Source organism: Sordaria macrospora, chromosome 3 (assembly GCF_033870435.1).
Source record: "Sordaria macrospora chromosome 3, complete sequence".
Classification (NCBI taxonomy): domain Eukaryota; kingdom Fungi; phylum Ascomycota; class Sordariomycetes; order Sordariales; family Sordariaceae; genus Sordaria; species Sordaria macrospora.
Window position 1 is genome coordinate 2617978 of NC_089373.1, and position 25099 is coordinate 2643076.

The 25099-nt window shown below is 53.4% G+C and overlaps 6 protein-coding genes across 6 annotated transcripts; 2 read left to right on the top strand and 4 right to left on the bottom strand.

The window, feature by feature from the left end:
- The first annotated feature begins 325 nt into the window (after window positions 1-325).
- SMAC4_03037 (uncharacterized protein) lies at window positions 326-2012 on the top strand. Its single transcript, XM_003349401.2, has 3 exons — window positions 326-1190; window positions 1272-1300; window positions 1370-2012. The coding sequence occupies exons 1-3, from the start codon at window positions 409-411 to the stop codon at window positions 1387-1389; spliced, it is 831 nt and encodes a 276-aa protein (XP_003349449.2). The 5' UTR covers window positions 326-408; the 3' UTR covers window positions 1390-2012.
- Window positions 2013-2942: 930 nt separating this feature from the next.
- SMAC4_03038 (uncharacterized protein) lies at window positions 2943-7950 on the bottom strand (the record flags this gene model as incomplete). Its single annotated transcript, XM_066089880.1, has 7 exons — window positions 7067-7950; window positions 6902-6978; window positions 6746-6836; window positions 6189-6677; window positions 5989-6120; window positions 3111-5895; window positions 2943-3064 (listed from the first exon to the last, which is right to left on the bottom strand). The coding sequence occupies exons 1-7, from the start codon at window positions 7613-7615 to the stop codon at window positions 2943-2945; spliced, it is 4245 nt and encodes a 1414-aa protein (XP_065946497.1). The 5' UTR covers window positions 7616-7950.
- An 840-nt stretch (window positions 7951-8790) lies between these two features.
- SMAC4_03039 (uncharacterized protein) lies at window positions 8791-11272 on the top strand. Its single transcript, XM_024655379.2, has 2 exons — window positions 8791-8984; window positions 9040-11272. The coding sequence occupies exons 1-2, from the start codon at window positions 8819-8821 to the stop codon at window positions 11148-11150; spliced, it is 2277 nt and encodes a 758-aa protein (XP_024511275.1). The 5' UTR covers window positions 8791-8818; the 3' UTR covers window positions 11151-11272.
- Window positions 11273-11642: 370 nt separating this feature from the next.
- On the bottom strand, window positions 11643-15926 carry SMAC4_03040 (uncharacterized protein). The gene is made up of 3 exons (XM_003349404.2): window positions 15515-15926; window positions 12133-15121; window positions 11643-12067 (listed from the first exon to the last, which is right to left on the bottom strand). The coding sequence occupies exons 1-3, from the start codon at window positions 15667-15669 to the stop codon at window positions 12041-12043; spliced, it is 3171 nt and encodes a 1056-aa protein (XP_003349452.1). The 5' UTR covers window positions 15670-15926; the 3' UTR covers window positions 11643-12040.
- A 4046-nt stretch (window positions 15927-19972) lies between these two features.
- SMAC4_03041 (uncharacterized protein) lies at window positions 19973-21062 on the bottom strand. Its single transcript, XM_003349405.2, has 2 exons — window positions 20886-21062; window positions 19973-20770 (listed from the first exon to the last, which is right to left on the bottom strand). Exons 1-2 carry the CDS (start codon window positions 20994-20996, stop codon window positions 20561-20563), a joined length of 321 nt encoding a protein of 106 aa, XP_003349453.1. The 5' UTR covers window positions 20997-21062; the 3' UTR covers window positions 19973-20560.
- Window positions 21063-21537: 475 nt separating this feature from the next.
- Window positions 21538-25058, bottom strand: SMAC4_03042 (uncharacterized protein). The gene is made up of 8 exons (XM_066089881.1): window positions 24471-25058; window positions 24306-24402; window positions 24220-24243; window positions 23581-24159; window positions 23241-23528; window positions 23046-23164; window positions 22514-22959; window positions 21538-22437 (listed from the first exon to the last, which is right to left on the bottom strand). The coding sequence occupies exons 1-8, from the start codon at window positions 24951-24953 to the stop codon at window positions 22224-22226; spliced, it is 2250 nt and encodes a 749-aa protein (XP_065946498.1). The 5' UTR covers window positions 24954-25058; the 3' UTR covers window positions 21538-22223.
- Between the last annotated feature and the right edge of the window lie 41 nt (window positions 25059-25099).

Consider the following 25099-nt stretch of genomic DNA (forward strand, 5'->3'; position numbering starts at 1 on the left):
CGCTACCTTATCTTCCCTTGAGTAGACCTTCCGTCATCCCGTCCAACATCAGCAATACACTAGACTAACTACCCAATGAAGGTCAACCAACAAGTGTGGAATGACTGCCCCTGAACATTTACTTTTCCTATACCAGACCACCAAGTGTTGATTTTTATGATGGAGTTCAGTTTGCACAGAAATGGGTGCTTGCTGGGTTTGAGCTGGGCGTGACTCCCAAAGCCATTCCATTGTAATGACACGGCCGTCGGGTTCCCTCATGGAAGGAGGGTACGGTAAGGTACTCAACGTCATCGGCCCGGGCTTCTCTTCAGCTGCTACCTTAAAGAACAGTCTGGATCTCCAACTCTTTTCCATCCCACTTACACACACCTCTAAATATTCAAACAGACCATTCGTTTATCATTCATGTCCTCAGCTCGACTTTTATCCCGGGTATCTCCAGTCTTTCTACGCAACCAGAGTCGACGTCCACTCACAAGTCCACTTCCCCCTCAAGCAACAAGAAGTATGGCGTCCTCGGCCCGTGTAGCGGCTCATGAGATCCCCAGCATCCATGACCTCTACAACAAGGGCCTACTCCCCAAAGAGCATTTCTGGCAGCAAGAGTCCAAGCAGACGCTCCCCGTTGTCGTCAACGATGGCCCTGACGACTTCCCTGTCCCGTCGCCAGAGCTCAACAAGCGCATTGCCATCCACACCGGAGACATCACGAAGCTCCACATCGACGCCATTGTCAACGCCGCCAACAACTCGCTCCTTGGTGGCGGAGGCGTCGACGGCGCCATCCATCGCGCTGCCGGCCCCCAGCTGCTAAGAGAGTGCCGCACCAAGCGTACATGTGACACGGGTGACGCCGTCATGACTGAAGCCTACAACTTGCCCTGCGCCAAGGTCATCCACACGGTCGGCCCCGTCTATTCAGGAGTTAACCACGACGAGTGTGAGAAACTACTGATCTCTTGCTACCTGCGCTCTCTCCAGATAGCAGCAGAGACTGGACTTACTACCATCGCTTTTCCCTCCATCAGCACCGGTGTCTACGGCTACCCGAGTAAAGAGGCGGCTCAGGCGGCTCTCGCTGCCATTCGTCATTTCTTGACAGATCCCAAAACACGAAACGCCATCACAAAGGTCATCATTGTCACCTTCGTCGATAAGGACACGCGTGCCTATACAGAATGGCTACCGTGAGTTGCCTACCCCCACTGGCTATCCACGTTTCAGTTTCATACCAAGTACACATGGTTGGGCTAACAAATCACTCACAGGATCTACTTCCCTCCCTCAGTTGTTGAAGGTAAGAGAAATTCTCCCCATACATGTTAGGGATGATGAACCTGCCAGCTCACTGCAGCAAAACGTGAAGATGGCAGGCAAACTAAATGAAGTTTTAGTTATGGTGGCTAGGGGTTTCTTTATCTCTGGTGTGGATTGGTTGGATCCGCAAGAAGGCTTTCCATGGAACTTGCGGGAATATAGCACTTTTATCGACGCGGCAACCGAGGAACACGTGAGGGATGGCCTCAGAAGAGCAAACGAGGGGCTGGAGGCAGCACCAGAACAATTCCGCAAAGTACTCAAACAGAGTATCATACGGACGCGGATGGAGGCCCAGGCCGCTCTGCACACGCGGCGAGTTCTAAGCCAGCCGGGTTCAGGCCAAATTATAAGCCAGCCCTCAGAAATAGCTGCAATCGAAGAGCAGATTGTGAAAGCCGTCAATACGCTTGCGTCTTTATGTAACCAGGCAGTCACTGGAGGTGAATCAGGAACGCCATTGGAAGACGATAGTCTCCCTGGAGGGCTTTGTTCGGCACTCAGCACGATCTAAGTCAGGTTGGTTCTATAAGCGGATAACTTGGTTTGCTAGCGATTGGCTCCTTTTTCTACACATTTCGTTCTACATGTTTTGTCCTCTTTGACCTGAAAACGGTGATTATGGATTCATCATAGGCGGCGGAGCTCATAGTACCTCGTTTACAACACCACCTATCAAGTATGCTAGATGTCTGTACTTGGATATGTGTCAGAAGCGTTGGAGAAACTCCTAAATATGCAGCCTCTAAAGTGGGAAAGCGTAGGAAGAGAAAACGGGTATGTTGTTTTAACTTCGCCGTGGATCCCCTAGTCACGGAATATTATACAGAATTGACCAATTTCCTTCACCAGATCTCTTCCAACACTCCAAACAATATCAACATCTTTCATGTACTGGTTAGTCTTCTTCCCTCCGCGACTCGTCTCATCAGTCAGATGGTATACGAGAATGACACACGGGCTAACAAAATAAGTTGATTTCAACGAAACGCCAACGCATTCAAATAACTAATTCAAGATGGAACACATAATAATACTCAATAAACCAAATGACTGACCGGACCGTGTTGCGCCATCCCGAGGAGTCGGCCCTCCCGACTTATATGATACAACTTGATTCCACACCCTGTCCTCCATCCTCCATTCTCTATCCACCTTTCACCCGCTTCGTAAGTACCTTCTCAACAACCATCCCAGTCTCCTTCCCATCCTCATCCCAACCCGTGACCTATACTACTCTATCCCATCCTCCATATCCATATCACCAGCTGAATTCTCCTTCTGCCCTGCTGCTGCTGCTGAACTCCCGCCATCATCACCAAAAACATCTCCCAGACCACCCCAACCGCCACTCGGAACAGCACCAGCATTCGCACCCCTTGGAGCAGCACCCGAAGGACCAGCACCCCGAGCACTCCTACCACCCCTTGGAGCACCTCGAGCACCCCTAGTAGTTGTACCCCATGGACCACCCCTTGTACTACCTCTTGGACTACCTCTCGGAGCCCCAGGAGCACCTCTCACCATCGGTCTCGGAGAATTAGGTACATCCATCTCAGCAAACGGCGCCCTCCGCCGTTCAAAAATATCCATGCCCCTTCGTCCCCTAGGCATAGGCAGTGCTACTGCTCCTGCTCCAGCTCCCGCTCCCGCTCCAGCCCCAGCATTCCCACCACCACCAGCACGTCTCCTACCAGGCGCCCCAGGCGCCCCAGGTGCTGCCCGTGCCCGTGCCGCAGACCCCCTAGTTGGAGACGTAGTAGGCGAAGTACCAAAGAAATTCAACCTACTCAACGGATCCAGCAATCCCCGCATGGCGCTCCCCGGCGTTGTTCTTCCCCGGGTCATGGTAGGTGAGTCGCCTGCTCCTCCTAAAAGAGCGCCAGCGCCACGAACAAAGTCCTCGGGGGTATTAGGTGTGCGAGCATTACGGATGTCGCCGTCTGTGGCTGGACGGCCGGCGGGGGAGTTGAGGCCGAGGTTGCCCATGGTGAGGTCGGCGAGGTCGGCGAGGCCTACTGTGTCTAGGAATGAGGGAGGGGGGGTTTCGTCGGCGTTATTGGCGTTGGCCCGGTGGGGTTGACGAGAGGGTCGAGGGCCTTGGAGGGGGGAGTGGCCTGGTGTGGAACGGCGACGGGGACGAGGACCTTCAAGGATGTGACGAGGCGATTTGGAGTGGACGGGGGGAGTCTTGGTGTAGGCCGGGGGTGGGGTGCGGTAGGGAGACTGGGAGGGGGCGCGCATGGGTGGGGTGCGGTAGGGAGACTGGGAGGGGGCGCGCATGGGAGGGGTACGGAGGGGGCTGCCTGTGCGAGCAGCACGGGGGCTGCGTTGGGGAGTGGTCGGTGTGGTGGTAGATCGGCCTCGTTGGGAGGGGTTGTTAGTGATGCTCCTGGTATTAGTGGTGTTACGGGGTTGAGGGGGAGGGGCGTCCGTAAAGGGGTCGGCGAGATTGGGGTCGTTGGCTACGATGCCGGACTCTGAAGACGAGGATGAGTAGGAGCGGGTTGAGCTGTAGAAAGACGAGTCAAAGTCGGAGTTAGAATCACTACCGACGTGACGACGACGAGGGTGTTGGGAGCGCGCTGCCATCCCCATGCCTCTGCCGCCGTTGTCACCGGGGGGACTGATGTCCATGGCATCTCCGAATACTGAGGGACTATCGGGGCTCCAGGGGTCGCCTTCGTTATAATCCTCTTCAGGTATCAACTCGTCGTCTGAGGAGCTGTCTTCTTCCATGGCACCTGCACCTGGTGAACCACCACCAGGGCCACCATAAGGTCCACCACGAGGATCACTGCGCGAATCATCACTGGAACTTTCACTAGAACCATCATCAGAAGCAGAACTAGACGAAGAAGTCCAAATAGCACCCGAAGCAGAACGGGAAGCACCAGCCGCTGGTGATGAAGATGGAATACCGCCACCAACAGGTGGACAAGCGAATCTCCGTGGCGGGAGGACTTGATTTGGGCGCAGTTGTCGCTTGGTAGCCGGCAACTGTTGTTCATCCTCATCGTCATCATCATCATCTCCTCGTCCACGCTTAGCGCCGGCTGCTGGTGGCGGTAGTGGACGGGACCTAATTTCCAGGTTTCCAAAGTTGTGCCTTGAAAGGGAGATTCCTTGAGGGAGGTTGTTAGCCGGTGCCCCCCGTGGTCTAATTTGCAGACTGGTAAAGGCCTCTCCTGACAAGATTGCTTCCCGTTCTGAGATGACCCTCGTCGTTGGTCTCGGTGCTGGTGCCGGACCCGGCGGACCCTGTGGATAAGCCGTTCTCGGTGATCTTGATTGTTTGGATGGGCTGTCACTGAGGTTAAGGCGGTCCATGTCAAGATCAGAGTCGTAATCCGTGCCAGGGCTTGTTGCTCGCTGTTTCCCTTTCCCCTTCTTGTTCTTTCTTTTGTGATATGGTTTCACCCTCAGCGTCCCCGCCTGAAGTTTCATCGCGATTCGTCCAAAGACCGAATGGAACTTATCCCACAGCTGCCGGAACATGCGCGGCATGTTGAACACATCCCGCTGCGCAATCTTCTGCAGACGCTGGGACCGGGAGCGGTGGACGGTGTCCACGAGGGAGGGCATGGTCTTTGCTAACTCGGTGAACTCGATTTTCGAAATGGTGCTCTTGTTCAGGTATTCGCTGGTTTGCTTTAGAGAGAGGTCGAGCATCGTGAGGGACGCGACAACCTCGTTGATGGACGAGATCAGCTGCGCATCGAGAGACACGATTTGCAGCCAGCGGGTTATCTTGACCGGAAGAGACAGCTCCTTGACTCTGTGCACCTTGCGTCCGTAGGACGACATCCGCTGCTGAAGCTTCCAGAGCTGGACCTGGAGGTAGCTCTTGTCGACGTCAGAGAGCTGCAGGAATTCGACTGTCATGCGCTGGGAGTGCTGAAGCTCAGCTAGCACTAGGCTGCGGAAGTCTTGCAAAGCGGAGAGCAGCTCCTGGGTGGTAGAGCGGGCATTCATCTGGGTGACGCTTGTTGCGGATTCACCAGGCATGTTGGACAGTGCGCTGAGTGGGATCTTTTCCATTGCTGCCTTGAGCTTCGCATCACGGCCCGACCATCTTTTCTTCTCCTCATCCCAACGGCTCTTGATTCGCACGCCCACCAACTCCTCGTCGACGAGATGGCCTAGGTACTCACTCACCATGCCATACCCAGCCGCCCTGAACGCCCTCACCGCCGTGCTCAGCCATTTCCCTCTAGACAGACCGAAGATCGCGTACCAATCCTGTCTCCGCTGTTCTTCATCCGCACCTGCCGGCGCGGTAAAAGAGGGTCTGCCGGTCGTGGGGAACCGCAGAGCCCGGTGACCGTAGATGGGCACATTGTTGTCCCAGAAGCTCTGCTGAAACAGGCGGTGGACATCTTGCAGCTGGATCAGCGTGCCGACGTTGGAGGTGGGCAGGAAAGCGTCGGGCAGGTAGTTGGCGCTGTTGGCATGGTCCTTGATGTCTGATGGATTGGGCCATTGCCAGAGGCAGATGTCGATGGGCCAGGTGCGGTAGGGCAAGAATCGGGCGATGTCGGCTTGGTGCGGAGGTTTGAGAGTGCCGCCCCATAGCTGTTGTGGTGAGATCTTGTCAGCAGTGTAATAACGTGGAAATGGTTAAGTAACTAAGAGCCACAACGGGTTGATAGTGGTTTGCCTGCTTACTTGATTCTCAAAGGCATATCCGATCTCAGCTTTTCCTTCATTGACCCAGAAGGGATCGTCCCAGGCTCGATCACGGATTTCTGGATTTGCAGGGTCTGCGCTCTGGGCATGCATGGCAAAGTGGGCGGCATGCTATTGACGATGGATGCTTGAGTCAGCATTATGCAGCGGGACAGAAAATGGGGCAAGGACAAACATACAGCTAGCTCGTGAAGAATGGTAGTCCCAATTACGAGTGAACAGTTCTGTTTCTCGACGATGTTGTACTCCGGCACAAGCAGAGGCCACATGATCTCGGCAGCAATCACGACTTCGAGACGGAAATTGACAGGGTTATGTCGATGGAACGGCACCGTCTCACCGGTGGTGTCGTCTGGATTCCGTTTTCCTGTGCATACAACGTTGAAATGATGGCTTGACTTGATGCTGAACCAGATTCTTTCCTGGAGATACTCTAAGGCGAGTCTTGCTCTTGTCGAAGCGCCCAGTTTTCTGAAAAAGTCCTTGGGCTCGTCGGGGTCGATGTAGATGAGCTTTTTATCCTGATGGTTTTCGCTTTTGCGATGCTCCGGAATTTCGATTGCGCAAAGATAGTCCAGACATGCTCGCCAGAAAGGATGGTTCATTTGTAAAACTCGAGTGACGAGCTGGAGAGCTGGCTGTAAAGCTGTCCAGAGTTCCTCATCGTCCTGTAAAAAGATGTCAACACCCATATCCAGTGGTATGGTGGGAATGTAACTAAGTGCTGCTAACGTACCACAGAATATTCACCTGTTTTACCGCAAAGATTGTACCTCGGGCGACTGGCTTCGCCCACACTGAGCCATTTCTGGTCTCTCGCCAGCAAACTATAGACAGTCAGTTTCGCTACTACATGGAGCCAACCAGCAGTTAGAGGATGAGTGATTCGTACTTGTGAAGGTTTCCACTGAGATTACTCTCCTGAGGGTCAAAGTCTGGGTGCAAGGGCTCAGATTTCCAATTAATTCTCTGACCCAATACCAGTAGACGTTAGCCGATCTCAATTCCTAATCACATTCTCATACAGGATAAACGGGTCTGGTTGGAGAATACCCACCTCGTGGGTAGTGAATCCATGGAACAAGGCCCTTTGATAGTCCTCATCATCTGCATAGACCTCTTCTTCCACAAAATTCGTCTTGAATTGAGCAATGGTTTCAGCGATGTTGGCAAGCGAGTACGGTGCCGGCTGATCCAAATTGTCGTACTCGTGCTCGAAGGCCTCTGTTATAGGGGACATGCGTGACCGGCCATGTCGAGGACCGCGGAAGTCATCATCGGGGAATATGCCATACCGCAGGGCATATCTGGTCGGAGTGTGCCACTTGTCCTCGGGTAGGAGAGCTGGCCGTAGCCGAGACGTAGCATCACCCTTGATGACGGCTTCTGAACCCTCCTGCGGGACTATTTCTTCTGGGGGAAGTGGGATGCCCTGCTGTGGCCAGTTGGGATGGGTCCATCGTGGGACAAGATTGGGAACGTCCGTCTCCTGCGTTTCCTCAAGGACTGTGTCATAGGTGTTCTCATGAATGGTGTTGATGGCGTTTTGGAACTTATCCCACATCCAGCCTCTGATGTCGTCGCCGTCGGAGTCGTCGGCGTTCATGATTGCAAATTTGGGTAGTAGGAATGACGATAGGAGAAAAGAACATGATGTTGAGCAAACTAGAAACGTATATTGAGTATGTCATGTAAATAACGAGTAGACTTCCCGACACAAAGAGGTTGTTCCGGCGTAGTGAAGCTGCCCGTTTTTGTCCTTGTTTGATTCCGCTTCTGGCTTTCTTTGACCAGCCATGAATGAGGACAATGGTGAGCAAAGCTCAACGCATCTGAATCCATAATGTATCCTATGTCGCGAATCTTTGGATTCATGGTTTGGCATCGGGAACATGAAGATGTGAAGGAGGAAGAAAAGAGAGGAGAAGAGGGAGGAGGTATGTACCTCGTAATGAGTGTTGTTGAGTGTGGGGTCAGCTCAGACACCTGCCAAGTGCCCAGGATTTGCTTGTCCAGCTGTCAACTGTCAGGCACCGCTGTGGTTCATGCACGCACTGTACCGGCACCGTAACTCCAGACGGGATGCCGCGGCTCTCGACTGCAGGTCGGGTTCTCCAATTGTTAGTGCAGCTGCTAGCGCACCTCTAGTGCTACTGTTGGTGTTGGTGCAATTGTTAGTGAAGCTGTTAGTGTTCACCATCTCGATCTGGCATTCATCCATCATCGCCTAACAGTAGTAAGTAAACACGGCAACGCTCGAGAGCCATGCATCAACATGACATGTCCTGCCGTCCGTGCAATGTGTAATGCACGACGGGATGTAGATTAAGGTTGATGATCCAACATCGTCTTTGCGACCTTCCGGATTTCTTGCTCTCTCGTATTTGCCTTTCCAGTGTTCCCTCAGCCGGCATCCGTTCTCTGCATCGGCGGACCATGGTACCCCATGTTTACCCCCCTTTTCCTCTTAGTGTTCCCGCTAACAGATGCAACTTCACCTTCCACAACGAGAAGGTGACTCTCTTGGCCCCCTGTCATCACGCCTTTTTCTCTCCGTCCGAGTTCCGATTTCTCATCAACTTCCAGGGTTTCATGCATCATGGCCAGGCACAAGTCCTCCAGATGGTTTCCGGTTGCCGGATTCTATCCTGGCTGGCCGGCCTCGAGCCGGGGACTTATTGCGTGATATAATAAGAGGCGATTTTGAACGATTCGAATCGTGAAGTATAAGAGTCACGATGTCTCGTGCTTTGGGGTTTTTGGCTTTCGGGCCTCTTCACGCGCCGTCAAGCCTTTTCCAAGTATCAAGATGCGTGGACACTTCTGGGCCGTACCGGCCGTACTGGCCGCCGTCATTGACTCGGCCGCTTCCAAGCCAGTCACCACCACAACGGCAAGCCCAACTGTCCCTACCAGCGAGCCTTGTGCCATTGTGAGCAGCTCATGGGCTTCCCAGAAGGCTGCCAACCCGTCAGGTGAGTTGAAATCTTGACATATTTGATGGGAGAACCTGGGCTGACAGACATCAAGCTACCCCAACTGTGGCAGCGGCTCTTGCTTATGAGTGCTTGAACTCGATCCCTCTCGGAAAGGCTGCCGCTATCGAGCTCGTGGATTCGCTCAGGCCCTACATCGACTGGCAGAGTGACTCGGCATACAAGACCAAGCCGCCCAGAGAGTACCCTTACCCGGGTTACGACCTCTTTGGCGCTCTTGATAACGTCAAGGCCAAGCTGCAGGCGAACCAGTACGCCAACGAGTATCAGTTCCAGCAGGAGCTGTACACCACCGTCTTCGGCCCCGGCCACGACGGCCACTTCGTCTTCTACCCGGACGCCCTGACCCGCGTGTTCGAGTGGCGCCGCCAGCGCTCCCTGATCTCCATCAGCGAGGATGGCAAGTCCCTGCCCGTCATCAAGGTGTACGAGGACGTGCTCGCCAACCCCAAGACCGCCTCCGTCGTCAAGCTGATCAACGGCATCGACGCCGCCACCTACCTGGCCAAAACCATCGACGCCGCCGGCTTCAGCCAGGACCCCGACGCCAACTACAACTCCATGTTCTACCAGAAGGCGACCTTTGCCAACAGCGGGTCCACGGGTTACTTCGCCAACGGCGGCCGTATCAGGTACATCTACCAGGGCGCCAACACCACCCTGACCTTCGCCAACGGCACCAGCGTGACTCTCGAGAACCAGGCGGCCGTCAAGGCCGACATGACAGGCGTCGCCTCGGGCGCGGCCTACTACGCCAAGTTCTGCAACCCCAACGGCGTCTCCACCATCGCCAGCTCCGCCGAAGCCGTCGAGGCCGCTCCCGCAGCGAACGTCCCCGGCTACCCCAAGCCGGTGATCATCACCTCTGACGCCGTCGTATCCGGCTACTTCCTCGAAGGCAAGGGCTACGAAGACGTAGCCGTCATCGCCCTGCTCGCCTTCTCCTCCGACTCCATCGCCGAGTTCCAGGCCGTGGTGCAGGACTTCATCGCCGAAGCCGTCGCCGCGGGCAAAACCAAGCTGATCGTCGACTTCCAGAACAACGGCGGCGGCTACATCCTCCAAGGGTACGACTTCTTCCGCCAGCTGTTCCCGTCCATCGTGCAAGACGGCTACTCGCGCTGGAAGGAAACCGACTCGTACAACGCCATGGCGCAGATCGTGTCCGACCGCGTAGCAGGAATCAACCCGTACACTAACCCCGACGGCGACCTGGTCGAGGACTACGAGTCCTGGTTCAACTACCGCTACGACCTCAACCTGACCAACCAGCCCTTCCGCACCTTCGACGCCAAGTTCGCCCCGCACATCTACCAGAACACCAAATACACCAATCTCATGCGCTGGGACCTCAACGATAACCTGACCACCACCAACGACACGTACGGGATGGGCATCGAGATCACCGGCTACGGGTCCCTCAACCCTTCCGTAGTGAAACAGCCCTTTGATGCCGATAACATCGTCATCCTCTACGACGGCGTGTGCGCCTCTACCTGCACCCTGGCTTCCGAGTTCTTGCGCATCCAGGCCGGCGTCCAATCCATCGCCATGGGCGGTCGTCCTAACCGTAACCTCATCCAGGGCGTCGGCGGCGTCAAGGGCGCGCAGGTCCTGCAGTATCGCAACATTTACTCTTATGCCAAGAAATACCTCCCCTTCGCCAAGACCGAAGCGCAGAAGAAGGCTTTGTCCAAGTTCTCCCTTCTACCGATCAACAGATCGAGCTCGGCGGCGGTTAACGTGCGCGACCAGATTCTGCGCGATAACGTCAACGACGGCATCCCGGCCCAGTTCGTGGTCGAGGAGTCCGAGTGTAGGCTGTTTTGGACGCTGGATATGGTCAAGGATGTGAGCGCTGTGTGGAAGCGAGCGGCGGATGTTGCTTTCAACAAGGGCAAGTGTAATGTTGGTGGGATCAAGGCTGGTAAGGGCAAGGGTCCCAAGCCGGGCCATGGCAATGGTGGCGGTCGCCCGGGAGCCGGTAAGGGTAATGGAAAGGGTGGTAAGAGACTGTCGGAGATTATCAGGGAGGAGGAGTCGAAGATGGGTGTTTCCAGCTTTGGACTGGGTAAGGGTGGTAAGAAGACGCAGCAGCAGATTGAGGATTGGGAGGCTGTTTATCGGTTGGAGGTTATTCCTTGAATGAATGTACGAATGGACGAGCGGGGGAGGTTTCTTGGATATGACATGACAGTGTTGGATACGGAGGGAGATGGAGTGATGGTGTTGTAAATAGGAAGAGGGGAGTACTTGGTTGTATAAGCGAACTGCGTACATATGATACCCAAAGAAAGATAACGAAGAGCGTGATTGATGCAAGGCTTGCCCGTTGTTGTAGAGTGTAAATAAATAAATGAGGTGACTCGACGTATCACTGGATACCGAAGTACGAGAATCGCTACATCATATGGCGAACGTGCGCTGCCATGCATTGTTCATGAGGGTAACGGAACAAATATATGGGATTGTCAGTGTCAGGAATATGATGTTGGAAGTATCATCGCCAGAAGTTTGCCTAGTATTTGTCTTGATGTGTTAAGTCACGTGACGTGTGAAAGGCCAGCTTTAAACACCAAAAGACGGCTAAGACACTCCGAAGAATCACACAAAATTCAACGTCGAGAAGCACAAGGACATTGCACAAATAGACATGTGTTGTTGTAATCAAGTGTGACTTTTAAGTCGTCTATCATCTAGAACATCATGCATCTCTTTCGTAATATCCACGTTGGGTATCCTCCATTTTAATCCTCCATTCGGGTACACCTTGAAGACATCAGAATGGACAGGACCATCTCAGGGGTCTCCAGTCCCCAAGCGTTCCTGATCCTTGCCTTCCGGTCACCCAGTTCTAGAACGATACGCTGCAACGGTCGTCACGCAAGAGAAATTATGATCTAAAAGCTCATAACACCAAAGTAGACGCAAAACCCACGATGCCTGACCATGCAAACCGGACCCAGAAAAAGCAACTTTTGATCTCCGTTGACAAAGTGAAATCAGTCTTGTACCACCCATCAGCAACGAGTGATTTAGAAGTCGTCCTCGTCGGAGAAGACCTATTGAAAACGAGTTAGTGAACCTGTTGAGCAAACATCAAGGGGTAGTGGATTGTTAGACGTACCTCCTCACCACGCTTGCGGCGAGCCATACGCTCCTTCTTCTTCTTACGGAGCTCGGCGGAAGAAAGCTTGGCCTTCTTCTTGGTGGAGACGATCTTGTTGCCCATGGCATCAAACTTCTCCTCCTCCTCACCATCATCCTCCTTGAGGCGGGGACCGGAGCCCTGGCCCTGAACCCAGTTGTGGCCGGAAGGAGTCATCTTGCCGTCCATGACAGCCCAGACTTCCTCAGTCAAGTCCTTGGTGAACTCGGCGGAGTGAGTAATGATGATGACACCACCCTCAAACTTCTTGAGGGCCTTGGAAAGGGCACCAAGAGAATCACGATCGAGATAGTTGGTAGGCTCGTCGAGGACGATCAAGTGAGGACGCTGCCACGAGCAGGCGGCAAGGACGACCTTGACACGCTGACCACCGGAGAGACCACGCATGCGGGAGTGAGAAACAAGCTCGGCATCGAGACCGAAGTTGGCGCAGTGAGTTTCGATCTCCTTGCGGACAAGGGGACGGAACTGACCGGAAGCGAGGGCCTCCTTCATATCGACATCGGCAACCATCTTCTGATGGGAAGCGAGAAGCTCGTTACGGGGCAACCAAGCGTTGTCAGCGGTCATCATGGGGACCCAGCGCTCGTTCTTCATGCCAATGTTCTCGCCGAGGGCGAAAGAGCACTCGTACTCGTAGGAGTTCTTGAACTTTCTACGGCTGTGAATGCCAATGACACGGCGGGGAGTACCCTCGACCTTGAAGACCTTGTTCATGGCCTCCTCATCAGCCTCGGTGATGATCTTGTTGGCACGATCCATGGTCTCACGATCCTCACCAGTCTGGAAACGCCATTGGATGTACTCGGAGGGGGTCTTGTCGAGATGGTTATCGATATGGGCGAAAGCGTGCTGCTTGATGTAGGCAATACGGATGTTCTCGTGCTGGTAGATCTCACCCTGGGTAGGGATGAGCTCACCAGTGAGGACGTTGATGAGGGTGGACTTGCCGGCACCGTTGGGGCCAATGACGGCAATACGGGAGCCGAGCGAGCACTGGAAGGAGATGTCGGAGATCTGGGGCTTGGCGGTACCGGGGTACTGGAAGGACATCTTGGTGGCACGGAGAATGGCCTTGGCCTTGGTCTTGACACCCTCAAGGAAACCGGGCTCAGGGAAGGAGAACTCCATCTCGGATTCTCCAAGCTCGTAGTAGGACTTGGCAGCGGGGTTGCGGGCGACGAAGGCCTTGAGGTTACCACGGTAACGCTTAAGCTTGAAGCGCTCGTAGTGGACAATGTGCTGGCAGACGTTGTCGAGGAAGCCAGAGTCGTGAGAAACGATGATGGAAGTGCAAGGGGAGCTCTTGAGGTAATCCTCGAGCCACTTAACGTTCTTGACATCCAAATGGTTAGTGGGCTCATCGAGGAGGAGAATATCGGGAGCCTCGAAGACGGCACGGCACAAGGCGAGCTTCATCTTCCAACCACCGGAAAGGGCGGAAATGTCGTTCTTGATCATGTCGGGGTTGAAGCCGAACTCGGAGAGCTTGGCCTCGACATCCTCGCGGGAAGTCTCGACACCAGCCTCCTTGAGCTTCTTCATGGTCCAGTCAATGGTGGTCATCTCAGTATCCTCGGAATCAAGGTCGTGCTCAACGAACACGGTCTTGACCTCGGACTGCTTGGGGAAGCCCTCGACCTGCTCGTTGTTGATGGCGCGCATGAGAGTGGACTTGCCGGAACCATTGGGACCGCAAAGACCGTAGCGCTGGCCACGCTTGAGACGCAGGTGGGTCTGGTTGAGAAGAATCTTGGCACCGTAGGCAAGGGAGAAGGTGCAGTTGCAGAGATCCTCACCCTCCTCGTCGTCAGCCTCAGCCTCATCGGCCTCAGCGGCACCAGGGGTAGCAGCCTTGCGGAGGGCATCAGTGACAGACTCAGACTCAGCGTCACCAACGATGACGGTGAGGTAGGGCTTAACAGCCTCAGCCCAGATGGAGGACTCGGTGGCCTTCTCATCGACGAGCTGACCGGCAACGGCGGCAACGTAGTCGACAATGGGGGTGAACTTCTCGAAGGCGGCAGCGTACTTGCTGCCGATGATCTCCTTGAGGTGGCCGAGGACGATGTTGATATCACCGGGGTTGCGAGCCTCAGGGATCTTGCCGTCAACAACGTTACCGACGCGGGTAAGGGTGTCGAGAGCCTGCTTGGTCTTCTCACGAGCCTCGGGATCAGCGAGGTTGTCGTAGTTCTTCTGGAGACCGGGCATCATCTTGGGCAAGAAAGGAGCAACAACGTTGGGGTCGTCGACGAGCTTGCACATGTTGTCGACAATGACGGCGGCCTTACGCTTGATGGCGGTGTCACGCTCACCAAGACCACGATCAAGGAGAGGAACCATGAGGGCAAGAGTGGGCTCAGTGACCTCAGTGACGAAAGTGGTGGCACCGAGCAAGTGAACGGTCTCGGGGACGTTCTCGGGCTTGGCGATACACTTGATGAGCTCGGGAATGAAACGCTCAATATCACGGTTGACAATAAGCTGGCAGAGCTTCTCCATGGTCTGGTAGGCGCGCTCCTTGACCTCCTTCTTGGTATCCCACATGGCCTCGGAGACGACGGGGATGAGGTCGGGGACACGGAGACCGAGCTGGACGGGGGCGGTGCGGATGAGGGTGTCGATGAAGTCAAGGGCGGTCATCTTCTCGGGCCACTTCTGGGCGTTGCGGATGGTGTCGATGAGGGGGGCGAGGGTGGCCTTGACAGCGTTGGGGTTGATGGCCTCGGCGATGGCAAGAGCGGCAGCAATGGCGGCGTTCTTGACAGCGGTGATCTTGTCACCAGCGGCAGCGAAGACGCTGGGGAGGAGGAAGATCAGGTAGGGCTCAACATGGGCGGAAACCTCGCTGTGCTGAGCGATAGCCTGGATGGCAGAAAGAGCCTTCTCGCGAGCGTTGGCATCCTTCTTGTTGGCGAGCTGCTTCTTGAGCGCCTCGACAGTCCTGGTGGTGGTTCACATGTTAGTATAGGGTTCTCCAATTTTTTTGTGTCTGTGTTTGTGCGTAGTAGGGGATTGCCCGACTGGACATCGGTGCCTGTATCCAGTGATACACAATGCTCATTCGACAGAATCGACCCCAACAAAGAGTCGGCTCGTCTAATTTGGCACCGTCATGCTGGAAGGCCACTTGGGAGAGGCATTTGTGATCCATGTCTTTCAACAGCATTACACACAGAGCGAGCCCCCCACTCCACTTTTGGCGGGGCAGACACACTTCGAGCGCTAAATGCGATGCTGAAATTTTCCCCAGCGCCAATGTATCCCATGGGATGGGCAATGGACAGGCTGATGCGGCCCAGCAACAAAAAAGAAGTGTGATGTGAGGAAGCCTTACTTGACGGGGGTATCAAGGTCCTCGATGCGACCGTTGATGAAAGAGGCAACAGCGGCGGAAGCCTCCTTGACGGCATCGGCCTCGTTGGCGATGGTGAGCTTCTGCATGAGCTCATCAAGAACCTTGAGGCTCTGAGCGTTCTCCTTGGCGGACATGATGACTGATTTGGTCGGAGTCGACTGAAAGAGTTGGTGTCTAGATCGGGAGAACAAAAAAGAACAAGTGCCGTCGGTCTAATCGAAGCAAGCGACTTGAAGTGGGAAGAGTCGGAGGTTTTCGATGGAGGGTCGAAAAGGGTTCCTGACTCGAGATTCGGCTCTTCTGAAGAAGTCGCGCGAAGAAAATAAAAGACTGAGTGGAGGGCGTTCGCGGAGAACGAAACAGTCGATTAGAAAAGAATGGAGGTCAAACCTGAGAAAAAAGGAAGAGGAGAGGAGGGCAGCTGGATGGGGCCGGGGGACGGAGCAAAATATTTAACCAGGTCCCTGTGGAGTGGTTTTTGCTGGGCGGCGGATTTTGCTGCAGGCGGCGACGGATGTGCGCACAGGCTTTTTTCTGTCGTCGCAACCTTGTGCAGCAGCAAAAAAAAAAAGTTTGGGCGTGGTGAAGTGGTTGAGGGATCCACTTGAATGGCACTGGTGGAGGGGGGTAGAGGGGCTAAAGAGGGGGGTCTGAGCCCAGGAGGCGGGGTGATTGGAGGGCGTCGTGGCCGAAAAAGTTTTTTCTCTCTTTCCCTTCACTCCTTCCACCCATTCACTGGCCCAGGTTTTGATGCAGCCTTTTTTTCGTTCGCCGGCCAGGCAAAGAACGGGAACCTGGCAACGTGGCCAGGGTTTTACAAATCCCCCAGCCCACGCAACCGGGTGCAATTCACTGACCATCTTCACGGATTTGGCATCACCAAATTTGGCACATTTGCCTCTTCAGGTTTGGTGGTGTTCGTCATTCACTCGAACCCTGCACATACAATCGTCGCCTCTGCTACTTCACAGCTCTGGGGCAATCCCGGTTATTCGGTCTGAACTCGGTCTCGGGCATTCATGGCGCTCTCACAAGTGAAGCAAAATCATCACAAGCAGGCGTCTGGTGGTTGACAGGAATTCAACGACTCCCTCCTCTCTTTGCCCCTCCATTGATTGGCTTCAGGCCCAAACACGCTGGAGGGCTGCCGACTCAGACATCCCTGCCTATCCTTGAGGATCCCTGCTTATCTCTTTATCAGACGCCCCCACCATTCCTAATCTGGCCGCCGAAGAGGGCGGTGAGCCGGAGCGTTGTGCCAAAAATTGAGTGCTGGCCAGAGTTTCAGACTTTCCGTCGTCTCTGCATTGAACGGCGTCTTCATGTCCATCATCAGCATCATTCATTTGTGTCCGTTATTGGAGAGCGTTCCTCGGCAAAGGGGGCCAAGCTTCTGAGACTGCAGGCCCCTCGACAGTCCGAGTACCAGAGTCCCAAGCATCAAACTCGTGTGGCAAGTTGATGGGGTTTGTTCGAGTGCACACTCCATCGCCATGGCCGCCTTGGTGGGGCAGTGGTATGAGCTTCAGGATGGGAAAAACAAGCAATGACAAGTGTCTCCCTGTTTCTTGTCTGCGATATGGAGTCCATCAAGTCTCTTGACAAACCACTCTCCTCTCTTCATGATTGTGTGGTGTTTTTGTCTGTACATCCAGACATAGTACCAGGACAGTTGAGGCGTGGATGACTGCGATGCAATCTCGGGGATAAGCCTCACAAAGGGTTGGGGAATCACAAGCATCACATCAATCAAGCATGAAGCTGTGAACGTGGGATGGTGGGTGAGATGGATGATTTCGATAGGAGACATCAGCACCAGAAACCAGATCCGGATGCGACACATGCTGCCCTCTGCCGTGTCCCTTTCCACTCATCACCTTTGGCCCGTATTCCGTCCTTGGACTGTACAAGTTTGTACTTTACCAGCCCCAGATATGGTTGTCACGCCGAAGAGATTCATTGAGATGGGAATCGGGCAAGCCTATCAGTACATAGACATTGCTCTGTCTCCAGTCATTCTACACAGTATTGTTCTTTCTTTGCCACCCATAGTACGTCCCCGTTTACACTATACGTTGCCTTATCGAGGGTAGTACTTCTCATTCACGATATTGTCGAGTTTATACCACTGAAGCCATCTTGCTAGGAAATATTTTCGCCTCCCTCCATCCTATCACCATAGCTCGTCCCTTAAGTCATTGGCAAAACGTTGCCACCCAGCTCAGTCTCTGATGTCTTGATGATTCTGACAAAGAAACGCTAAAGGGGAACGCTAAAGGGGAACACTTCGAGAACACTGTTCAAGTTTGTTAGGGAGGGCCTCGTCCGTTTGTCATGTACTTCACGGTACCTCCTGCCTATCAAAGTTCAGCTCGCATCCCACATGCGCGTACGGCACCCGCTTCATGCCCTGGGGCTGTGATACCGTCTGCCATTTCAGTACCAGCTGCGGCCTGCGTCACCTCACTTCTACCGTCTGAAGTTCATTTGTCTCCAACCCCAACTTCTGCTTACAGTACATTTGGCCATGCTTCTCTTTGCTGGACTCTGGCTGTTCAGCCACGTCTCTCACCGCATCTTTTCGTTGTCTTCCTTTGCTTCTTTTTCCAACTTTTCGCACCTTCGCAACCCTTAATGTTGTTAATAACCATCGCGAACACGTATACTGCGTACGGTACCCCTCCTCTCTCTCTTACGTTTTATACCCAAGTCAGGTCTGGCCCCTCCGTTCCCGTCAGCCAAAATCCGGGGCATATCGGGATCCCCGCCCACGCCAACGATGCCTGCTAGCTCACGATAAACAATGCACAGTCAACTTTTCTATGGGTCCCTGTTAGTGCAGGCTGCGGCAGGCCGGCAGCTGTGGGGAAGCGAGAAGGGGGGTTGGAAGATTTCTCGGTTTTGCATGTTGCATGCTGACCTCAGACAAGCTCTGGTTCGCTCACTGCAGCGGCGGCCCTCGTTAACCCTACGGTCCCGAGGGTCTCTTTGCACGGGATTTTGTCCCTGGCAGGCTGCCGCAAGCGGCAGGCAAGTGCGTCTTAGGCGCAGGGCCTTCTTTGTGTGTGTCTGGGCTGTGCCTGTGTGTGCGTGGCTCGTGCCCGTATGAGGTGCAAGTGCCAGGACATTGAAATGGCCAGGCACGCCCGGACGAGATGGGTCTTCGAGAATGTCTTGGCAAAATATTGCTGAAACTTTAACCCAGCAAGCTTTGTCTCGACCCCCCCTTCAAGAAAAACTTTCTCAGACAGGCAAAATCGATGTTCTTTTCAAATCTTCCATGTTTCGGAACTTCCTCTTTTAGTCTTCCACTGATACCCGTCCCAAGCCGAAACTCGCCACTACGCCGTCCGCGCACCGGGAACGGGTACCATCACCGCTCCAGCCGACCACGACGCCATCCGGCTTGTTCACCAGGCAACATCAGGAGCGTTTGCCCCGGTGCACATCCGGCTTGGCCGGCCACATCGGGCGATGCGCCGGGACCGTGGCTGCAGGTGCCGTGAATCGTCAGGAAGACTTCTTGTCCCATGGGCGATGACACAAATCCTCTGTTCGCCCCTTCCTGTTTGTGCCGCCTGGATGTTTTCTCATCAGATGTATCCCGGAGCATATGCCACGGGGTCTGTCTGGCCAGCAGATGTGGGAATTGTCAGAGCTGGTCAGCTTCCAGGTAGGCATCAAGGTCCTCGGTGAACAGTAACAGCAGCAAGAATACCTAGTTCTAGAGTGCCTGAAGAGCTACAGTGGTCCTCGTATCTCATGTTACGGTTCCTCACCATTTCTGCCCGTTCATCTCTTAAAGGTACGTTATAACCTCCCTTCTATCCACCCAAATCCGGATCCCGACACCATGATGCATGCATTTTTTTTCTATAAAAAAAGTATTTGCTACTTCAGAGCCCTCGGGCCATGAGACCAACTTCACACGCACTGATTTTCTCGGAAATTCATTCAAACTCCAACTTGTACATACTGCATGAGATTTTGTTGAGAGCATCTTGGGACTAACGACGCATTCTTCTGTCAACTAGTTTAAATTAAGTAGGGAGCCCACCATCTTTTCCCTCCTCGCTTGTTCATTTGTTACTTCGATCCCGTACGCCTGCGTTTGGTTTCCGTCTCCGATGCCGTGGTTGGGAAATTGGACTACTTGATACCATAACGACGTTGGTGGCTATCATCCACCCGTTGTCTTGTTAGAGTCAGGGCTTGAACCTATGAGTATCGGTGGTGATACTACAAGTGTAGTTCTACTGCGTTGGTTACCGTCACCAGCCGGCCGATGCCTCTGAACTCTTTTAACAGTAGGAAGAAAGAGGACTATGTGAGTTATCTGCCACAGGAGTAAGTTGACTCCCGCGCTAATGAGCTCTTGCCTCTTGCCGCTTGCCGGAAAACCGACAACCAAAGCACTTATCTTGGATTAGGAGATCTTGTTTTTAGAAATTGCTGAGGAGTTCCTATATACGAGTAGCCACGTTGCCAGCTTAGATCTTGAATATACAAGACTGGAATAGAAAAAGTACTATCCTATTTGTTCTTGACTGGGCTGACAAACGCATGGCTCCTTGTATTGATTGCTGGAGGAGTGAAGTAAAAATGCATGAAGGGATCAATCTTTCTGTACGCCAAGTTTCGAGACACTCCCCGTCAAATATCATGGTGACCAGCTCCCAGGGGTTGAGGTACCCAAGCTCGGAACGTTTAACCGCACAACACACCAAAGCATAGGACAACCCAACCGTGTAAAATCTGTAAAGCTCCAATTATTCAGCCCTCCCTCAACAAGGGCGCGTAGGTTTCAATATCATGGCCATATCAATACACCCCGTACCCAATCCACCTATTAATACAATCCCTCCCTCTCTCCTTCTTTCCCGTTCTCATATCCGTATGTCGTTAAATCATTATGTTCGCGAATCCTTTCTTTCGTTCCTCGTCCCGTTGTTTGTTTGTTTGTTTGTTTCCTTCCTCTCGCCAGAAGTCGAGTCGAGTCGAGTCCAGTCGTCTATGGTAGGTAGTTTACTCATGATGACTCTTGGACGCCGCGCCCTCCTTCTTCATCCACTCGCAGCCGGTGAGCTTGCCCGCCGTCTCCTCGACCGATCCGTACCCGCTCGCGGCTGGGTCGCGGCTCTCGGACGCCTTTTGTAGCGAGGCCTTGGCGTGCGCCTTGTCTTGCTCGCCTGAGGTGGTCCAGGCGTGGGAGCCGGTGATGTTGCCGATTGCGGCCTGTTTTGTGTAGGGAGTGTTGTTAGTATACCATGGAAAGTAGGAAGGAAGGGGGTGTGTAGATTAAAAGGGGGAAGGGGGAGACTGAGGAGGGAAAGGACAGGGAGAAACATACCTCAGCAGCGCCCTTGATGTACTCGGCGTGTCCGGCGATCAAACCCGGCTGCGGCTGGGCGTCACGGTCGTCGATGTGAGGGTTGGTGTTCTGGTTGGGGTTGGAAGACATGTTGGGTGGTGGTTTGTTTGTTTGTTTGTTTGTTTGTTAGGATGTAGTTTGGTGTAATGTTTGATTACTATCCTGAGAGTGTACTTTGAAAAGAAGAATTGCGAATTGGGAAGAGGATGGTGGTTTTGTAGTTTTGTGATTCCAATGCGAACCGCTGCGGAAAAGGGTCTAATGATGACGTCGATCCGCTGACGTCATGAGTACCTCTACGGCATCGGCGCTGCAGGACCCCTGATGCTCCCGCTCCGGCGTGGACGGCACCGTTTCGATCGTCGGAACTGTATCATTGAGATTCTCGGCATTTACAATTGGGAATATGGTCTATGTAGATCGATTTAACATCGCAATGGAAGCTTCGCATCTTTGAAGGTGGGGGCTAAGTTGCAGCGTAGAGGTATCGATGTGAGCCGTGGCGGGGTTTCGAAAGCAACACCCTCAATTCATTACCCTTCCCATCCCAAAGGACCAACCTATCATTTTTTTATTTCTTTATTTTTTATTTCTTGGAGGAGCCAAAACACAAGAAGCAAAAGAAGAAAAAAACTGCATTTTAAATACTTTCGACTATTTACCAATAGATCAAAAAAGAGCAAAAAGCTCGGTCGCGCCTAAGACTGTGTTGGCATCGAACCAACATGCTCCAGCTAACCTACAAAAGACTGTATGCCAACGAGATAGCCAGTTTTCATCAACGGGGTCGGGACATTTAACCACTGAGCCATAAGACCACTGTAGGCCCTTCCGCTGTGCCAGAGGGATTGGATGACGGACCTTATATGGCGCCTGTGCCTGCGGCAGCGCCGGCCGGCCGACCTCATAAAACTGAAGAACAACACTGCTATCCTGAGGGAAACTTAGGACCATCCGCTGCGCCGTCGTCGCCGCGAAGGCCGGTACCCGATACAAGCGAGCCCTTTCCTGGCTTGACTTGCCGAAAACCGAAAGAAGATAACTCTCAAGTGATTCTATCACACATCCAAGAAATCGATGTAGGGATTCCCCATTTACACAAACGGAACTTTCTACTTGGTAGTCCAGGTCCTGATTATCCTCATCATTACCCATCCGCAAAGTATCACTATCTAGACACTCTAGATTCCTCCCACTCAGTCTCGGCCTCTTCAAGTCTTCTGCCACCCGGAGATTTCGAGACCAAGACAGATGCCCCGGATTGAAGAAATCTCAGCTCAGAAGAAAACCTCACCACTCCTTCCTTACCTTGCCTACCTACACACCCGAGTCATCCTGGAAATGCTTCGGCTCGTGCCAATCCCACAGATTCCTCGGCTCGCCATACCACTCCCTCCACTTCTTACACCTGTCCTCAATAAGCAGCTTATCCTTCTCCATGATAGCCGGAATCAAGTCCTTGTTCTCAATGATCTGCATAGCCAGGCCAGACGAGGCATGGAAGGCGATGTGGCAGTGGAGGATCCAGGCGCTGTTTGTTTTGAAGGTCAGCCGGTGATGCTACCTCTATGGAAGATTGGGCAAGGCTGGGAATCACATGAACTTACCCAGGATTATCAGCCTTAAAAGCAATAACCACATACCCGCTTGCGGGCAACAACACCACATCTCTCCTCGTCGGATTCTCGCAATCCAGCATTTCATTCTCGCAATTCAGCTTGTCGGGTGTAAACCACCTCTTTCCCTCACCAATGTGACCAATGTCAGGGTCGTCGTACCAATTCTTGCTACTCTGTCTTAACACCGCAAAGTCATGGCCGTGTAAGTGAATCGGATGTGCAGCGGGGAAGAAGATGCGGGCTCCTTCTTGGGGGACTTTATCGGGCGCAGTGATCACCATCCAGACCCATTTGTCTAGGTTGGGGTCGACGTTGGGGAGGGTCACGATGTCAAGGTGTGGTTGGGTTATCAAAGAGTCAAGGCTGGAGAGGGAGAGGAGGGTTGGGTCGGAAAAGTTGATCCGGAAGGGGGCTATGTGCATGTCCCAGCGGGCCTGTGGTATATGTTAGCTTTGAGTGTCGAGGTGCGTGAATTAAGGAAGGAGGTGCTGCGAGGCAGGGAAGGGTAGAGAGAACGTACGTAAGCTTGGTCATCGGGGATATAAGGCGTGCTGGTGTTGGGACCGCCGGACATGGTCAGGCCGACGTTGAAGATGTAGCGCTTATTGGGTGCGAGGGTTTTTGGGTCGACGTTTGGATCTTGTGAACCTTCAGTTAGCTCCCTTTCATCACTATCACGGATCCCCATCCTCATGACACACTTGGACGGACTTACCAATATTCACCGGATTCCCAACCGTCCAAGGAATCTTCGGTATCAGCTTTTCCAGCGGCTCGTCTGCACAGGTCATCTCGTACAGAGGCGGTTCCGACATGGGATCGGGCGCCGGCACATCCATGGTCTGGTAAGATGTGTTGTATCTGATGATACCCATCTGCTCGTCAGGGCCGTAGGGGAACTTGCTGCATTTGCGTGCTGGGTTGATTCGCATCCAGTAGTTGCCATATCTCTCGGCCTCGTATGGGTTGTGTAACCCGTGGACGAGGACATGGTATCTTTGGCCTGTTCTCTTTGTCAGTTTAGAAGCTTGTGTCCGAGTAAGAGCATCACGTACCAATGCCAATCTTCAAATTCGTCGTATTATACGGCACAATCGGCACGAAATCCATCTCCACAACCTCCAGTGTATGATTATCAATGCTGAAAACAAACGTCGTATCAACCGCCGTGTTAATCAGAATCAGCAAATGTTTCTTCCCCTCGTCCAAAAACAACGTATACTTATCCGGCGTATGACTGCCAAACTGTCCCACGCCATTAATCAGTATATTTGTCATAGACGGCGCCTCGCCCGACTCCAACATAAGCGGCCAATCCTCGAACACGCTGCGATGGTTCCAGTCTGTCAGCAACAAGGGTTTAAAGGCTTCATTCTCCTCAAAGTTAGCTGTTGAGGGGCCGTAGATGGTGATGGGACCCAAAAGGCCGTCGCCGTATTGAAGGGAGTAGTGGCTGTGATACCAGGCTGAACCGTATTGCATGGCCCGGAACCGGTAGGTGAAGGTGTCGCCTGGGGCAATGGGACATTCGGTAATGCCGTTGACGCCGTCCATGTGGAATGACTCCAATTGACGGAATCCATGCCAGTGGACGGATGTGCCGTTCCAGCGGAGGTTGTTCTTGACGGTTACCTCTGTGGTTCTGTTAGTGATGACAATATTCAATCATGATGATTAGGAAGGTGAATACGTGCCAAGCCAGTCACCCCAGCATGCCTCTGTTCAGTATCAGTCAGCATTGAGACATCCTTAAGGATACCTTATAGGGAAAAATACTAACCAAGCCAAGGCCCCGGATAAGTCCGATTAAACACCTTGCCATGTTCCATCGTAGCCCCATCCGGAGAAATAGGTTGTTCAGAAACTTCCAAGTAGAACTTTTAGAGTGTCTGTCAGCTCTGCTCCTTCAAGGCAAGTGTAAGGACGATGATCACGTATGACATACCTTTCTGACCTTCCCCTTAGGAATCTCCCACTCATTCTCATAATCAGTCATGATATCAATCCTCTTATCCGCATCATGCTTATGCTTCAACCAGCAGGTTCTGTTCTCGGGGCCGTAGCAAGGCTCCCAATCCTGCATGTCGGGGTAATGGCAGTTGAGTCCGCCACCAGGACCTCCTTCCTGGGGACTTTTGGGGGTTCCGACGACAGGGTGGTCGTTGATCATGTAGGAACGTTCTTTGCCGCCGGTGTAGAGGGGGACTACTTCATCGCCGTCAATGTTGACATTGTTGGAGCTTGGGGGGATAGGGTGGTGACCGTGGTGGGAGGAGGGCGGGGACAGGGGATGGTGGACGACATCTTCCAGGGCGATGGGAATTTGGGGACGCTGGGAGGAGAGATCTTGCACACCGTCCTCGGGGGAAGAGAAGGTGAGGAAACTAAAGACCTGCACGACACTGGTCCACACTGAGGTGAGCCTCATGGTGGGCGTTGGTGACGGTTTGAGAGTGTTTCAGTACAGGGCAATATGAGTTGTGAAGAACGTGTTTGATCGGGCTTGGGGCGAGAAAGTGACATAGGAGGCGAACAAAGTTAGGTCTTTCTCCGAGGAAAACAGCTCATCATTGA

Excerpts from the sequence above, each read along its gene's own strand:
- SMAC4_03039 (XM_024655379.2), top strand. The coding sequence starts at position 8,819 with ATGCGTGGACACTTCTGGGCCGTACCGGCCGTACTGGCCGCCGTCATT. Across the intron at positions 8,985-9,039 it reads GAAGGCTGCCAACCCGTCAG|CTACCCCAACTGTGGCAGCG; the intron begins GTGAGTTGAAAT and ends ACAGACATCAAG.
- SMAC4_03040 (XM_003349404.2), bottom strand. The coding sequence starts at position 15,669 with ATGTCCGCCAAGGAGAACGCTCAGAGCCTCAAGGTTCTTGATGAGCTC. Across the intron at positions 15,122-15,514 it reads GACCTTGATACCCCCGTCAA|GACTGTCGAGGCGCTCAAGA; the intron begins GTAAGGCTTCCT and ends AACCACCACCAG. Across the intron at positions 12,068-12,132 it reads GCCGCAAGCGTGGTGAGGAG|GTCTTCTCCGACGAGGACGA; the intron begins GTACGTCTAACA and ends CGTTTTCAATAG.
- SMAC4_03042 (XM_066089881.1), bottom strand. The coding sequence starts at position 24,953 with ATGAGGCTCACCTCAGTGTGGACCAGTGTCGTGCAGGTCTTTAGTTTC. Across the intron at positions 24,244-24,305 it reads TTATCCGGGGCCTTGGCTTG|AGGCATGCTGGGGTGACTGG; the intron begins GTTAGTATTTTT and ends GATACTGAACAG. Across the intron at positions 24,160-24,219 it reads ATGCTGGGGTGACTGGCTTG|AGGTAACCGTCAAGAACAAC; the intron begins GCACGTATTCAC and ends ACAGAACCACAG.
- SMAC4_03041 (XM_003349405.2), bottom strand. The coding sequence starts at position 20,996 with ATGTCTTCCAACCCCAACCAGAACACCAACCCTCACATCGACGACCGT. Across the intron at positions 20,771-20,885 it reads ACATCAAGGGCGCTGCTGAG|GCCGCAATCGGCAACATCAC; the intron begins GTATGTTTCTCC and ends TACACAAAACAG.
- SMAC4_03037 (XM_003349401.2), top strand. The coding sequence starts at position 409 with ATGTCCTCAGCTCGACTTTTATCCCGGGTATCTCCAGTCTTTCTACGC. Across the intron at positions 1,191-1,271 it reads GCCTATACAGAATGGCTACC|GATCTACTTCCCTCCCTCAG; the intron begins GTGAGTTGCCTA and ends AATCACTCACAG. Across the intron at positions 1,301-1,369 it reads CCCTCCCTCAGTTGTTGAAG|ATGGCAGGCAAACTAAATGA; the intron begins GTAAGAGAAATT and ends CAAAACGTGAAG.